Consider the following 14577-nt stretch of genomic DNA (forward strand, 5'->3'; position numbering starts at 1 on the left):
CTCCGTAATGATCCCATCTGTCAGCAGCGATGCTTAGCTGGGCTTCCTCAGTACATCATGAGTAGCGCTAAACATTTTTGGTAGGATTTGTCCTCTTTTCAAAGAACAAGTTGTCTGGGCAGTCAGCTGGACCTTTGCTCGTTGTACTGGAGGGAAACATCAGAGAGCAGCAGCCAGAGGTGCAGTGGCTGATGCTGATCAGTCAGAGCTGAGGAAGGATTTGGCTGGGAGCTGGAGTAGGACACCAGCTTGAGCTTATATCAGGATTGCAGTGCAGAGAGAGTGAGAGAGAAAGGAACTGTCAGCAGCAGCCAAGCATCTGCTGGTTTGATCCCATTTTGTTCTGCTCGTGTTTTCTAAACTGCCTTCTCCTGAAGCCTCATGTTAGGGAGAGAGCAGGATTTTGGAATGACAGACACAAAGGTAATCCAGCGAGAGTGCTGGTGCGGTGGAACTTGGAGTTTCAGTCCTATGAGAGTTTAAAAAATGGATCTGCAAAGTCCAAATTACCTCAGGAAAGCAAAATTCAGCCCTGGTGTTCCAGGCCCACTTGGAAAGCCTCTGTCTTCTCATTTCTCTTTGAAATCAGGAGGTGGGCGATGCCCAGGGCCTGATCCCTGCACGCTGCGCTCGCTGGGGCTGGGGCCGGCAGCCGCCTCCTGACCACTACATCTCCTCCCCTTCAACACGTTGGTCGGAATGCTGAGATGGAAATTGGGAGGTGTTTTCTTTTAGGGGCAGGGTAGGACCTGAAGTGATGTTCAGGTATGAAGTACCTGTGAGGAACCTGCAGGATTCATGTTTGCAGGGGCTCCTTCAGCGGCTGCTGGGTTGCCAGGTCTGTTCAGCAGTGTTTGCAAAGGAGCCGATGTATCGTTGGCACAGAGGTCAATTGGAGCATAAATTGTAACATTAGTGGAGTCAGAGCTCCTGTTTGCATGTCTCATAACAAGTAGAAGACAGTTTGACTGAAACTGCAAAGCAGTTGCAAAGACTTTCTCGCTCAGAGTGAATATGAGCTGGGGTCACCGGGTAGCACTGGTGGGGAAAAAAGAAAAGCATAATTAAAAAAGAAAACAGGCATTTGCCAAGGCCAAACTGTCCAGTTGTGGTGGTGAATGTGTGCTTCCTGCGTATTGCTGGACCTTCTCCGAGATGTGCCTGTTTGGCGCGAGGGAACGTCTCTCTTGGGAAGGGCCACGTGCCATTGGCTGCACCCAGGACTTGTCAGGCGTTGTGGGAAGGGATGGGGCTGCCGAGGGCTGGGCTGCAGGAAAGCCCTGGTGTGGCGCAAGGGTTAGCCTGGGGGAATGCTTTTGTTGAGCCCGTTTCTGTTGTTTTTCAGGCATCATTCACCAGATGAAAGGCGACTATGACACTGCCTTGCGGCTGCATAAGACACATCTGTCCATCGCTCAGGAACTGAGCGATTACGCGGCCCAAGGCCGGGCGTATGGCAACATGGGCAATGCCTACAACGCTCTCGGCATGTACGACCAGGCTGTCAAGTACCATCGGCAGGAGCTGCAGATTTCAATGGAAGTAAATGATCGTGCCTCTCAAGCATCTACACATGGGAATTTGGCTGTTGCCTACCAAGCGCTTGGTGCCCACGACCGTGCTCTGCAGCACTACCAAAATCACCTCAACATTGCCCGGGAGCTGCGAGACATCCAGAGCGAAGCACGAGCCCTCAGCAACTTGGGCAACTTCCACTGCTCGCGAGGAGAGTACGTGCAGGCGGCCCCTTACTATGAGCAGTACCTGCGCCTGTCACCGGAGCTGCAGGACATGGAAGGGGAGGGGAAGGTCTGCCACAACCTTGGCTATGCCCATTACTGCCTTGGGAACTACGAGGAAGCTGTTAAGTACTACGAGCAGGATCTCGCCTTAGCGAAGGATCTTCATGACAAGCTGAGCCAAGCCAAAGCCTACTGCAACCTGGGCCTGGCCTTCAAAGCCCTGATGGACTTCAGCAAAGCAGAGGAGTGTCAAAAGTACCTGCTGTCCTTGGCCCAGTCTCTGAACAATTCCCAGGCCAAATTCCGAGCTCTGGGAAACTTGGGGGATATTTTTGTCTGTAAAAAAGACGTAAATGGTGCAATAAAGTTTTATGAGCAGCAATTGAGCTTAGCCCATCATGTTAAAGACCGGAGACTGGAAGCCAGTGCGTATGCAGCCTTGGGCTCTGCGTACAGGATGATACAGAAGTGTGACAAGGCTCTGGGTTACCACACGCAGGAGCTGGAGGTGTACCAGGAGCTGGGGGATATGCTGGGTGAATGCAGAGCACACGGTCACCTTGCTGCGGTGTATATGTCGCTTGGGAAGTACACCATGGCCTTCAAGTGTTATGAGGAACAGCTAGAGCTTGGGCAGAAGCTGAAGGACCCCAGCATCGAAGCTCAAGTCTACGGTAACATGGGCATCACCAAGATGAACATGAATGTCATGGAGGAGGCCATTGGCTACTTCGAGCAGCAGTTGGCCATGCTGCAGCAGCTCAATGGAAACGAATCCGTATTAGATCGGGGCCGAGCGTATGGGAACCTGGGAGATTGTTATGAGGCTCTGGGAGATTTTGAGGAAGCTATAAAGTATTATGAACAGTACCTGTCTGTGGCTCAGAGCTTGAACCGTATGCAAGATCAGGCAAAGGCCTACCGGGGCTTGGGCAATGGGCACAGGTAAGGAGTGTTGTGGGTGTATTCTGATGACAGATGGTGAAGTACAAATGCAAATGGATGTGCTGCATTCCAGATGGGCTGTCTTTGTGTGGCTGTTGTACACATGCACAGGGATGCGGCATAGGAGTGAGTGGCAGCATCTTCTCGGCGCTGAGGGCTGTGCTGCCTGCTCAAATAACGAAGCTGATGTTGCTCTGCCTTGAATAAGGCAAGTTCATAGGGTGGCAGAAGAAGGAGGTTGATTCAAAGGTGCTGGGGATTCTCCTTGGGGGAGTGTTAGTCTCTGCCTGAGGGCTTTGAGCTGGCCTCGAGAGGAAGCAACAAAATGGCTTTCAAGAAAATACTGGCAAAATGAGTGCTGCTGTTTTCTTCCCTTGCAGGGCGATGGGAAGCTTGCAGCAGGCTCTGGTGTGCTTTGAGAAGAGGCTTGTGGTGGCCCATGAGCTGGGGGAGGCGTTTAACAAAGCCCAGGCGTACGGGGAGCTGGGGAGCCTGCACAGCCAGCTGGGCAACTACGAACAAGCCATTTCGTGCCTGGAGCGCCAGCTGAACATTGCTCGCGAGATGAAGGACCGAGCGCTGGAGAGTGATGCTGCCTGTGGCCTCGGTGGGGTCTACCAGCAGATGGGAGAGTACGACACCGCCCTGCAGTACCACCAGCTGGACCTCCAGATTGCGGAGGAGACCAACAACCCCACCTGCCAAGGCCGGGCTTATGGGAACCTGGGCCTGACCTACGAGTCCTTGGGCACCTACGAGAGGGCAGTTGTTTATCAGGAGCAGCACCTCAGCATCGCTGCACAAATGAATGACCTCGTAGCCAAAACCGTGTCTTACAGCAGCTTGGGAAGGACTCATCATGCTTTGCAGAACTACTCTCAGGCTGTGATGTATCTGCAGGAAGGTAAGAGGCTGAATTATGCGGCACAGTGTGTAGTGTTAGGTGCGGCAGGGCTTTGGGGAGGCCTGAAGGCATGGAGAGAAGTGTGGTAGTGTGAGCATGGCGCTAAGTGTGTTTGACAGTGGCCTTTGATGCAAAGGTTCTTGGAGACATCCATGGCTACTGTTGAGCATCCAGTAAGCAGCTGTCTGAGCAGGCCGTTATGGTCAGCCCACCGTGTCTGTCAGAGCTTCCTGGTGTCCTACAGACAAAGCGTGGTCCATGCTTTCCTGGGAGCTTCTCAGCTAGTCCTGAGCCTGAATCCTAACTGTGCCTGGAAGAGTCTTTTTATAAAGCTCGTTTGTGCCTGAGCATGGGAGGTGTAAACCTTCTCTATAAATAGCGTTGCTTACCAGGAACTGGCTCAGGGAAAACCACATCAGGACATGATGGATCTCTGATCCTGAGAGCAGGTGTCAAGCTGATGTGTGCCTTGCTGCGAGCTAACTGACTTTTCCTCCTGCGTTCAAGAGGGACTGAGACCATGTGGGTGAGTGTCCTCTAAGCTGTTGGTGAAGACAAGCTGTAATGGATAGGAAGGTAAGGGAGGTTCAGTCCTTGGTGTCCAAAGCTGAGCACTGAGGCGAGTGCTGGCTTGAGAGTCGTGCTGCTGCAGGAGATTCCAGCGTGCAAGCAGCATCCATTCGAGGTGGTGGCTCCCTGGTGGGGCTGAGCAGTATAGCTGGAGTATGTGAAGCTGGAAGCTGAAGGATTAATTACATCAGTTAGGCTGTTTTTCCTGAGACTGACCTTGGCAGCATTCCAGGATGCTGAGGGAATTCAATTAAGTTGGAGGGGGAGAAATTAAACCCAGCTCCTTCTCCTGGTGTGATGCAGAATTCCTAAAAAGCCTACTAATTCCAGCTGCTGCTGAGCGGCGCGGTCGCGGCCGAAGCGCCCACTCCCCAGCCTGCGGAAAGCTGAGATGCTGAAGAGAAGGTATCTCTGTTGTCTGCAGGGCTCATTGAGGTTTGGGTGTGGTGGAAGGGGGGATGACACAGAAGATGCTGCTGGAAGTGAAACAAGTTCCAGGTGATTCCCGCCAGGACCCTGCCCTCTGCTCTGGCTCAGCGCGTAAACCGTGGGGAGCCAGCTGGGGAGGGCTGGGGGAAATGAAGCAGTAATGCGGCAAGATATGTCTCTTCTGGCAGTGGTTGGCAGCTCAGTGGGATTTTGTTTGTGTGGTTTTTAAGGTTTAAAATTGAACTTCCCAATAGGGTCTTACTGAGTGTGTCTCAGGTGCTGCATCTTAACCTCACTTGGGGAAGTCTTGCTCCTTGGAAATGTCTGTATCTGAGCCACCTCTCATGGTGGTGCCAATTCCAGTGTCAGCAGCGCTGCCTGGTGCTGGTGCTGCCCTGCTGAGCCTCTGCGCTGTCTCTGCCTGCCCCAGGAGCCAAGGCAGCAGTGCTGCACTAGCTGCTGAAGCTCCTTCTCTGCTCTGGCCCTCTCTCACTCTGCCTCCTTTGCAGGACTGAGGCTGGCAGAGCAACTGGGACGCAGAGAAGATGAAGCCAAAATCCGTCACGGCCTCGGCCTCTCCCTCTGGGCGAGTGGGAACCTGGAGGAGTCTCAGCACCAGGTAAAGTGGGGTTGTCCAGATGCTGCTAAGCTGGTGTCCTCAGGGCCCTTGGGGTTCTTCCTGTCCTCAGGGGGAGGAGACATCTGGCACATCCTGGGGAGGGTGTGTAATGTGCTGAGACAACTCAAGCCCTTGTGCTTTCCTCCTCCATCCAAAGTCACCTCCCCTCAGCCAGGGATGCTGCTGTCAGAGGGGCTGTCTGAGGCAGACCTCCCTGCGTGCTGGATCCTCCAGCTCTCCCAGTTGGTGTGTTATGCTTTGTCTGTAAGGAAGTCACTGTGGCTGTTTTCCCTCCCAGCTGTACCGGGCCTCGGCGCTGTTTGAAACCATCCGACACGAGGTGCAGCTGAGCACGGATTACAAGCTGTCCCTCTTCGACCTGCAGACGTCCTCCTATCAGGCCCTGCAGCGAGTCCTTGTCAGTCTCGGTAAGAGGTGCTCTCATACGCTGAGTCTGAACTCCAAGCCCATGCCAAGAGTTCAAATGAAGTGGAGAGGGAGTTTGTGATAAATCCTTCGCTCCTCATCTGTCCAAGGCAGCACAGTATTTCTTTGCCAGGAGAGAAATAAGGGTCTCCTGCTTTGTGTTTGAATTTTCTTTCTTGCTTCCTCCACTCATTTGCCTTTCTGTGGCTTGTTTTCCCATACATCGTGTTAATGCCTGCAGCCAAGATGATCTGTGGGACTATTTCAGCATAGAGACTGCTCTTTGTAGAACAGGGCTGTGACCCTGCTTCCTCTGGTTTTGGGTTGGGTTGGGTTAGCGGCTGTTCGTGTTCCTGCACCGTGTGCTGTGGGCCGCGGTGGTTTCAAGTCTGAAAGAAAACTTTGTCTTTACAGGTCACCATGATGAAGCTTTGGCAGTAGCAGAGAGAGGACGAACGAGAGCATTTGCTGACCTGCTTGTGGAACGCCAGACTGGGCAGCAGGACTCCGATCCCTATTCTCCAGTGACCATTGACCAGGTCCTGGAGACAGTGAATGGCCAGAGGGGACTTGTTCTCTACTACTCGCTGGCTGCAGGTTATCTGTACAGCTGGCTGCTGGCTCCTGGGGCAGGTGAGGTCCTTCTGGGTATGTAAACAAGCCTTACAAAGGGAGAACTGTACCATTTGTAGCTAGGAACAGATCTGGGACCAGAGTGAATGTATGAGGGAATCCTTTCCATCTTTAGAGCTGAGCAGACTGAAAACGGTGGCATAGCTGCAGCAATAATGTGCTTATTCAGGGCTTTGGTCTTCACCTGAAGATGGAAATGTTTCACGTGTTTAATATTTCCATTTTTCAGCCTCCAATCTGTGTGTATTTCCCATAGGGCAGAGCAGAGCAGTAATGAGATTCCAAGTGTGTTGGCTCTGAGGATCTTCTATGCATAAGAATCCCTGCTTTAATTATATTTCTGTGCTTTATCCCTCCAAAAGCTTTTGACATTTATTCACTGAAGTGTATTGCAGAAAACAGAAGGGCGTCCCCGCTTCCTGATATGCCATTGAACTGCCTGATCCCCTGAATTCTCCTCGTATGAATGTGGAAACACTTATCACAGAGGAGCAAGGAGGATTAATTTGAAGAGGATTGCTTTTTTGCAGGCAGCTGTTGTTCATTATCTTATAAAGCAATGACTGTGAATTTTCATGAGTTCTTTCTGGATATAATTTAATAATTGCAGCCTTTCACCATGGCGAAACTAAAGAGATAAAAAGCACTGTTTAGATTGCACCAAAAATGCTTCGGGAAAGGAAGCAAACATTCCCACGTGCCTGACTTCAGATGGGCTGATGGTGACTGGAAGATTGGCTTTTTGGGGGCATTTTGTGGTGTTGTGTGTATAAATGTACAGTGACGATGTCCTGCGACACGTCCTGTCGCTAATCGGCTCTTCAGGCCTATAGTTGCACAATCAAATGCCAGTAATTCCTAGTATTAATATCAAGTTGAGCTTCCCAAAATGATACAGATTAGCAGTGTGGCATTGTCTGTGAGGCTTCATGGCCAGTCTCCTCCTGCCTGGTAGAAAAGCAGTTGCACACTTCGAGTATCAGGTTTGTGGCTGCCTCCTTGAAGGTGCCATCAGGTGCGGGGAAGGAAAGGTTCTGTGTTGTCTTTGAAGTTTCCACTTGAGCAGCCTTACTGGGGACCTCTTCAAGAGTGACTCCAGCACAGCTGTGGAACCTCTTCTTGTTCCATTAGTACTGATGGAGAGCGTAGCTTCGGTGGCAGCCCAGGCTCCTCATTATCCCACTGAGATGGTACCCTAGAGCCTCTTCGCTGTATTTGCTGCTCCTACTGCAGAAAGAGTTGCTTTACTCTTTATTCCTTCAGTCTTGTTAACTGGTTTAATAATTTATGCTGTCAAGGCAAACAGGGCATCTAGAGCGGCTCTTACCGCTGATCACAGGCTGTGGAATTAATTACATCAGGGAGGATATGGCAGCCTGAGTGGAGGGAGGTTTTATCTGCGGTAACAGTTGAATTCTTAACAAAACAGTGAGTGTCCTTTATCTGGTTTACCCATTGTGAAACGCTATCTTTTAATATTTTACTACACATTAATCCATCTTTTTCTTTCTTTGTGTATAATTTATTTTCATGCATATGAGTGAAATGAAAAGCCTTTGTGTGACACGAGTAGGTTCTGCTGCAGTAATCACACTTTTGTTCAGTGTTTGAGCCTTGTGTGTTCAATTTATGTGATCAGAGGCTCTTAGTAGGTATTTTTCATGTGCATCTATTGAAATGCGAATTACTCTGGTAGGCGCTCGTAAGAAAGATCTGGTTTATTATTTATATGAGTGTGCTGCAATAGCAAATGCACTCTGAGCATCTCATAAAAGCGCTGCTCTGCCTTCGTACCTTTAGGCCATCAGCTGCAAAGTGCAAAACCACATTTTAAACCAATGCTGTAATCCAGAGCGCTGGCGAAATGGCATGGGATGCTTTGCCCCAGTTGCACTGGAAATGCCAAGTGCGAGGGGCTGTGCCTCCTTTCTTAGGCAGCTGCTGGCAGTGCTGTTCCTGCCCTGCAGAAATAACCTCGTCATTCCGATGCCTTGCAGGAATTCTGAAGTTCCATGAGTATTATCTGGGTGACAGCCTGACAGAAAACACCGAGGACTTCCACGAGGCCAACAGTGTGACCCTGCAAACCATCACAAACTCCGCATTGGAGCAGCACATCTCAAGTGTGCGAGAGGCTCTGGGTGTGGATTCCTACTACACCCGGTAAGTTGGAGGGAAGGGGTCTCACAATATGGTTCCCGCTCTCCCAATTGGAAGTGGTTTGTAACTGTGTGGAATGAGCCAATCAGCCGAGAAGTCTGAGAAGTCCGAGTTGGAGAAAATTTTCATGGCAGCAACAAACAAAAAGGCTTTATTGTTGCATCTGTGGCTATTTTTCTGCCAAGTAACTCTATACGCACGTGCAAATAAGCTTTGAACCTATAGGCTCAGTAATGAATCTGTAGGTTGGATGGCGAGGCAGGTGCCCTGTCTGTATATGGGCAGATTCCATCCTGCTTAACAGTTTCCAGTGCAATTAATTCCCTTTCAAAGGTTTACTTATGAAAAACTGCAAATACCGTAGGAATGTGTTCCCTTGTGGCTACAGCTGAGTAAATAATTTACAGTGAATTAATCTGTCTGATGAATTTCAGCAGGGGGGGGAGGAACCTTCCTCCAATCCATTGCTCGGGTCTCACAATGATGTTTCTTCATTTTTTTTCATCCTGTGGATTTATCAGAAATCAGAAGGGGGGTTGTTTATAATCAATCTCCTGATCTTTCGTGGTATTTTGATGCCTGGACTTGATTTTAGAGGGCTTTTCCAACCTTAATGATTCTACAATTCTATTTGGTTTGATTTATTGATTGGATAATATGAATATAGTTCCTGTATTACAAGTAGTTTTTCTTTGAATGCTTCCATCTGAAAGGCAGATTTGGGGATGTCCCTGTGTTCTCTATTCTTTGGGAATGAAGCATACAGGGTAAAGGATGTGGGGACAGTTCAGCTTACTGTTTTAAATTAATCTTGCTACGAACTCACAAATTGCCCACAGGCGATTTGCAGGTCTAGTTTACTGCTAGAGCAAAGAGGACTTCACTGTCTGTGTTGGCTGACCTGTGAGCCAGCTCCCAAACGGGAGAGTGGAGATTCTTTTAGGCTATACCGTTTTTTGGTCTTTTTTTAAACCATTTTGTGTTTCTCTGCAACACCAATATTTGTGAGTGAAACACTCAGATCGCCAGGGCTGTGGACAAAGGTCCTTTTCCTCGCTCAGTTTAGGTGGTGAGAACACTAATGGTGCAGCCCCGGCCCCACCAGCCGTCAGTAGCTGGTGTTGGAGGCTCCCACCCCACCAACTGCTCCTGGTGCGTGACCCACAGCCTGCAGGGCAGTGCACACCCAATCTGGTGTTCCAGGTGACGGTGTTGGCCAAGAAAGAGGAAATAATGGCATTAATTCTTGAACTGATTTGTGCTCAGGGTTCTGTGGGCAACTGGGAAGCTCAGTTTCTTACCACAGATTCTCCTTCTGACGAAGGGAGCCCTTCAGTCTTTAGGTTCTGGGATGAGTTTTTAATTTACTGTGATGTCAGCTTCTTCCTCTCTCTGTGGAGATGGTAGGGGTATGTTTTTGGTTAAGAATTCTGGGTTTAATGCTTGTCTCTGAGATCATTGGGCTGGTGTGGTATGATCTCGGGCAGAAGCTCTTTCCCTGCTTCAAAATTACATGCGGGGGAATTAAACAAACAATTCTTGTCTGTTCCATGTGGGTGAACGTCATGTTCTGCTTTGAAACTCTTGCCCCACACGGATCGAGTGCTTCCCTGCAGCATTGCTGACTGCCACCATGCTCCAGCGCACCAGAACCTCAGGAGAAGCCGTCATCTGCAATCCTGGAACCTGTTCTCTGCCTGCCTGTGAAGAACAGAGGGATTTAAATGTGTGGAGCAAACATGTGAAACCTTTTGTTCCACACTGACTTCTCAGTTCATAGCTTGCTCAAGTCCAGTGGCTTAAATGCCATTGCCTTCTGTAATGCTGTGAGCATGTTTATAGGTACTGCTGTGTTCCCGGAGTGGCCCATGTTCCCATTTTCTGCTCCTGGAGAGGAAGAGATGCTGTCATGGGATGTGCCATGAGGATTTTGCTGTGGTCGTGTCCAGTTCCACGCTGCAGCCTTCGCTTTCTGCTGGAAATGGTTCCTTTCAGCTGCTCCGATTAAGCTGATGAATAATGCATACTTGCAGAAGAATGAAGTGTGAGGGACATTAAAGTCTGCTTGAACTTGTGCTGGGGCAGACTGCTTTCTGTTCAGGGAGAGCGTGTGGCCACACTCTTTGAGTTCATGAACTCAAGATTTTTGCCTCCTTACGGAGCTCCAAATACTCACTGTGAGCGTTACTCAAAGCTGTACCAGGACTCCAAACCGAGCATGCCTGCGGCTGGAGGGAAAACATGCAGCAGGCAGCCGCTGAAAACCTTCTCTTTTTCCTTTTTTTCCCCTCCGTCCACCCCCAGCTCTCGTTCATCCAGCCCTATTTCAGTATTCATGGAGAGACTGGCTGCTGTCAGGGCTTATTCTTTCAGGTTATTAAATTGTAGTGACCTGGAGCGTGCTCACAGCTGTCCTGTGGTCCATACAGCAGCGCAGGGACAACTCTCAATGCTTGTACAAGTATGGGCTTTGTGTTAATTTAATTCGTGTGCTCTTTATTGGACGATGTGCCCTTGAGGAAAGGCTCCAAGCTGCGAGGAACCCAAAAGGAGGGAAATGAGGCGCAAGGTGGCTTCAGCAGGTGGCGTAGCAGGTTTAGCTTAAGTGTCCAAATCCCCGAGTTTGTGGTGTGTCATATAATATGCAAATTAATTATTAGATTAAAGGGAGGGGTGGTTAAAATGCACATACAACTGTTGTGTTGGCCTTCTGCTTCTACAAAGAAGATAAAATGCTAACAGAAATTTGGCAGAAGATCTAGAGTGGGATGTAGTTTAGATATTAATATCGGGAGGTAGAAAATGTAGAGATTTGGGCTCTATTTCTCTCTGCATTGCTACTGTCTTAGTGGCATTGACATTCTTTTTCCTCAGTGCTTCCCCTGTTTGGATAACAGGAGCAGCAACACGTCTCCCTCTTTTACGTTGCACTTTGCCAGCAGAGGAAACATTCAGAGCTTGGAGTTACTATTGTGGATTTCTGAAAAGGGTGCGCTCACACATGTTCTTAGGGAAGTCAGGGGCTGAGTTGGTGTTTCCTGCAGAACCCGAGCTTTTCTGTGTTGTGCTATGCTTCAAAAATCCATACCTGCAGTGCCTGGGAGTTTGAGTCCTGTGTCTCCATCAGTGTGTGCCCGCCTTTAAACGCTGAAGAATGCCTGGGAGAAGAGGAGGGAGGGGTTGTTGGTCTGTGCCTAACAGGAGGAGATGCAATCCTGGGAAAAATGGACTTGAGCATTTGGTTGAGCTTGTGTCTGAAAAACATTTTCTCTCAAGCTGGCTGAGCATTTGTCACAAAGCTGTTGCTCTCTTTTGCATCAATAACTCCTTTGCCCTTCTGTTCCCCCGGCAGAGCCTGTGCCAGCAGCGAGACTGAGAGCGAAGCTGGAGATATCATGGACCAACAGTTTGAGGAGATGAATAACAAGCTGAACTCAATGACGGATCCGACTGGCTTCCTGCGGATGGTCAGCAGGAACAACCTCTTGAACAGGTGAGAATTCAGCGCTGCACTGTGGAGATCGGCAGTGAGACATCTTGAAGATGAGCTTCTCTCTAAACTGCAAGTTCAGGGAGCAGCTGATGCTGTAGCTCGGGGTTCCCCTGTTATCCCAAGTTGTGGGGGCACAGAGCAGCGAATTGATACTTGCAGTAAGTGTCCATTCTTCACAGCATGGATGTGCAGGGAACATTAAGTATCTCTCTTAGGATGAGTGCACCAGGGATGCTGGTTGGCCCAAGATGAAGCGAGGTCTTTGGAAGGCGGCTGAGGAAGCAGTGGCTGGAGAGTCTCTTATCTGGTTCTCTACCATACAGGGCGCAGGGCTGGGGCTGCCCAAGTTCAGACCACACAAGCAGAGAGTGCTGGGTGGTCTGTGGGTTTTGTGTAATCACTGGTGGGTTCTGGAGATAATTGCAGAGTCTTGAAAGCACCCACAAGAAGCTCAGATCTGAATGTTTTCTGGAGCTTCCCACATCTTGGTACTGTGAACGTGTCAGGGCTCTGAATGTGGATTCAGGATTGCATCTCTAGGAAGGGCTTTTTGAGGGGGGCATGCAGGATGCCAGGCCCGATGAATGTCTGATGTCCTGAGGCCATCTGGCTGACTTCAGGATGGCTGTGCTTGGCCATGAGTAGTATTTGATTTGTCCAGAGTCCTAATGAGCACCAAGGCAAGAGCAGCTCTGCCGACAGTGGTGAGAATCCCTCCTTCCTGCCACACTCATGCTCTGCACCAGAGCTGGTGGCAGGCCAGATCAGTCTGAGCTCAAGGCTTTCTCCCCCTTTCTCTGAGGCTGTCATGGGATCATGGCTTTGTTCTCACATCTCCAAGACAAAGGGCAGAAGCAGAGTTAAGGCTGATGGATGCCAGCAGTCAAGTCCCACTATGTGCTGTCTCCTCTACTTGCTGCAGAGCAGGCTGCCTTACACAAAGGGTTATAAATAAGCAGCACTGCGGAGTCTGTGCAGAGGCTTTCAAATGAGAGATTTTACCGTTCCAGAAATCAGGGGACCCCTCTGCATTGCAAGAGCAAGGTAGAAGTGATCAGCACAGCATCCCAGAAGCCAGCACTGGCATTCTGCAGAAGGGGTGTTCGGCCAAATGATTTGCAAGTTACCCCCCTTGTCACACTGCAGTCTTCTGGATTCAGAACCTGACAAGGCACCTGGAGAGCTGTTTGTTTGCACTGGTTTGGGAGGAAAGGGAGTGGGCTGGCCAGGGCTCCAGCTCTGCTCTGCCTGCTGCAAAGCATCTCCGTCCATCCTCCCCCTATGGATTTTCTCACTCTTCTTTGTGTACACAAACATGCAGGCAAGAGATGTGAAAGATTTATGATACTCCCTCAGTTTTGTGCTAATAAAAAGCAATCCGAGTGGTGAAGGAATAAATCTAGAGCTGCTTGGCTGTGAAACCGAGATGAAGGAGGCTCTGCTGATTGGAGTAATCCAGCCCCTATTCCCTGCAATAAATTAGTGTGGTAGAGGATACAGCAGCGAGGCTGGCGAGTGGCCCCTGCTGGCCAGTGGCTGCTCCTGGGCAGGGTTGGGGCTCTGGTACCTGGGCTGATGCTCTGCAGGGTATCCCTGCCTGTCCTTCAAGTGGGATAGACTGGAGGGATGTGCTTTGAGTTCAGAGCATTAGGAACATGTGAGATTGGGAAAGCACAGCTTTTGTTCCCTGATCTGATATTAAAATCTGTGCTGCATAAAACATGGAAGCAGCTGAGCGCTGAGCGGTGTGCTTGGCTCTGTCAGCTGCGGCTGGGGAGTTGGGCAGGGAGGTCTGGAGGGAAGCAGACACTGCTGCGTCTGTGCTGATCCGGCAGTGAACTTAATATTGTGCAAGTCACTCAGTCAAGTTTCCAGCAGCTCTGAGCAGCTCTCACATAGTTGTATGTTCACCAGAATCTCTACACCGGAGGGCATGGGCAGTCAGACACCAGGCGTCTGTCTGCATCCTTAAATTTCCCCTGCTGGCCCATGGGATGTGAATTCCTTGGTGGTGGGGAGCACGGGTGGTGGGCATCATTTTTTCTCCAGACAGCAGGTTTTACTTGTGCTGTGATCGGGCTCTGGGAACTGGTTACAGCACCTGAGGAGAGAAAGAGAGGGGGGAGAGGCATTTTCCGAACCTATCTGTTGGTGCATGTCCGGGAGGGCAGAGGGATGTCCCAGGCCTGTGATTTGTCTGTGGTAAGAGTGCACTTGAGTGCAAGATTTTTGCTGTCTTTGTCTGTTCTTGTAAGCTGTCTCAGTCTGGTGTTATGAAGACACCGTGCCTGTATGTGTGTGTGCATATCTATCTGCTGTAAGCATATCCCGAGGCATACATAGGATATATACGCCTATAGCAAAGACACAATTGGCTATTAATGTAGCCCATAGATTACCATATCTGTTGGATGATGAGTTTTCTTTTGATTTCCTGGATGTGCAAATGCTTTCTGCTTTTGCTTCTTTTCTATGTTGATAGCTAAGAATTGATCCAGACAAGAGGTGAAAATTAGGAACAGAAACAGGGCATTTCTTACGAGTAAATGTTCTCAGAAAAAGGACATTGCAGGCTAGTGCATCAGTTTGGTCCTGAATCAGGGAACTACAGCCGCTTTTGTCCTGTGCAGACTGGCAAAGGCTCGTAGCGCTGGGA

At 49.7% G+C, this 14577-nt stretch overlaps 1 protein-coding gene across 5 annotated transcripts in view; it reads left to right on the forward strand.

Moving 5' to 3' along the window:
- The window catches only part of TTC28 (tetratricopeptide repeat domain 28), a 133619-nt gene that overhangs the window by 98377 nt on the left and 20665 nt on the right, over positions 1 to 14577 (forward strand). For all 5 annotated transcript variants that reach the window (XM_054082042.1, XM_054082043.1, XM_054082044.1 and 2 more), the window contains 7 exons: positions 1346 to 2687; positions 3068 to 3591; positions 5100 to 5209; positions 5508 to 5637; positions 6050 to 6268; positions 8266 to 8431; positions 11781 to 11921. In XM_054082042.1, the coding sequence (XP_053938017.1) occupies positions 1346 to 2687; positions 3068 to 3591; positions 5100 to 5209; positions 5508 to 5637; positions 6050 to 6268; positions 8266 to 8431; positions 11781 to 11921 (2632 nt within the window). The remainder of the gene's footprint in view (positions 1 to 1345; positions 2688 to 3067; positions 3592 to 5099; positions 5210 to 5507; positions 5638 to 6049; positions 6269 to 8265; positions 8432 to 11780; positions 11922 to 14577) is intronic.

The sequence above is a fragment of the Cuculus canorus genome, chromosome 17 (assembly GCF_017976375.1).
Source record: "Cuculus canorus isolate bCucCan1 chromosome 17, bCucCan1.pri, whole genome shotgun sequence".
Classification (NCBI taxonomy): Eukaryota; Metazoa; Chordata; class Aves; order Cuculiformes; family Cuculidae; genus Cuculus; species Cuculus canorus.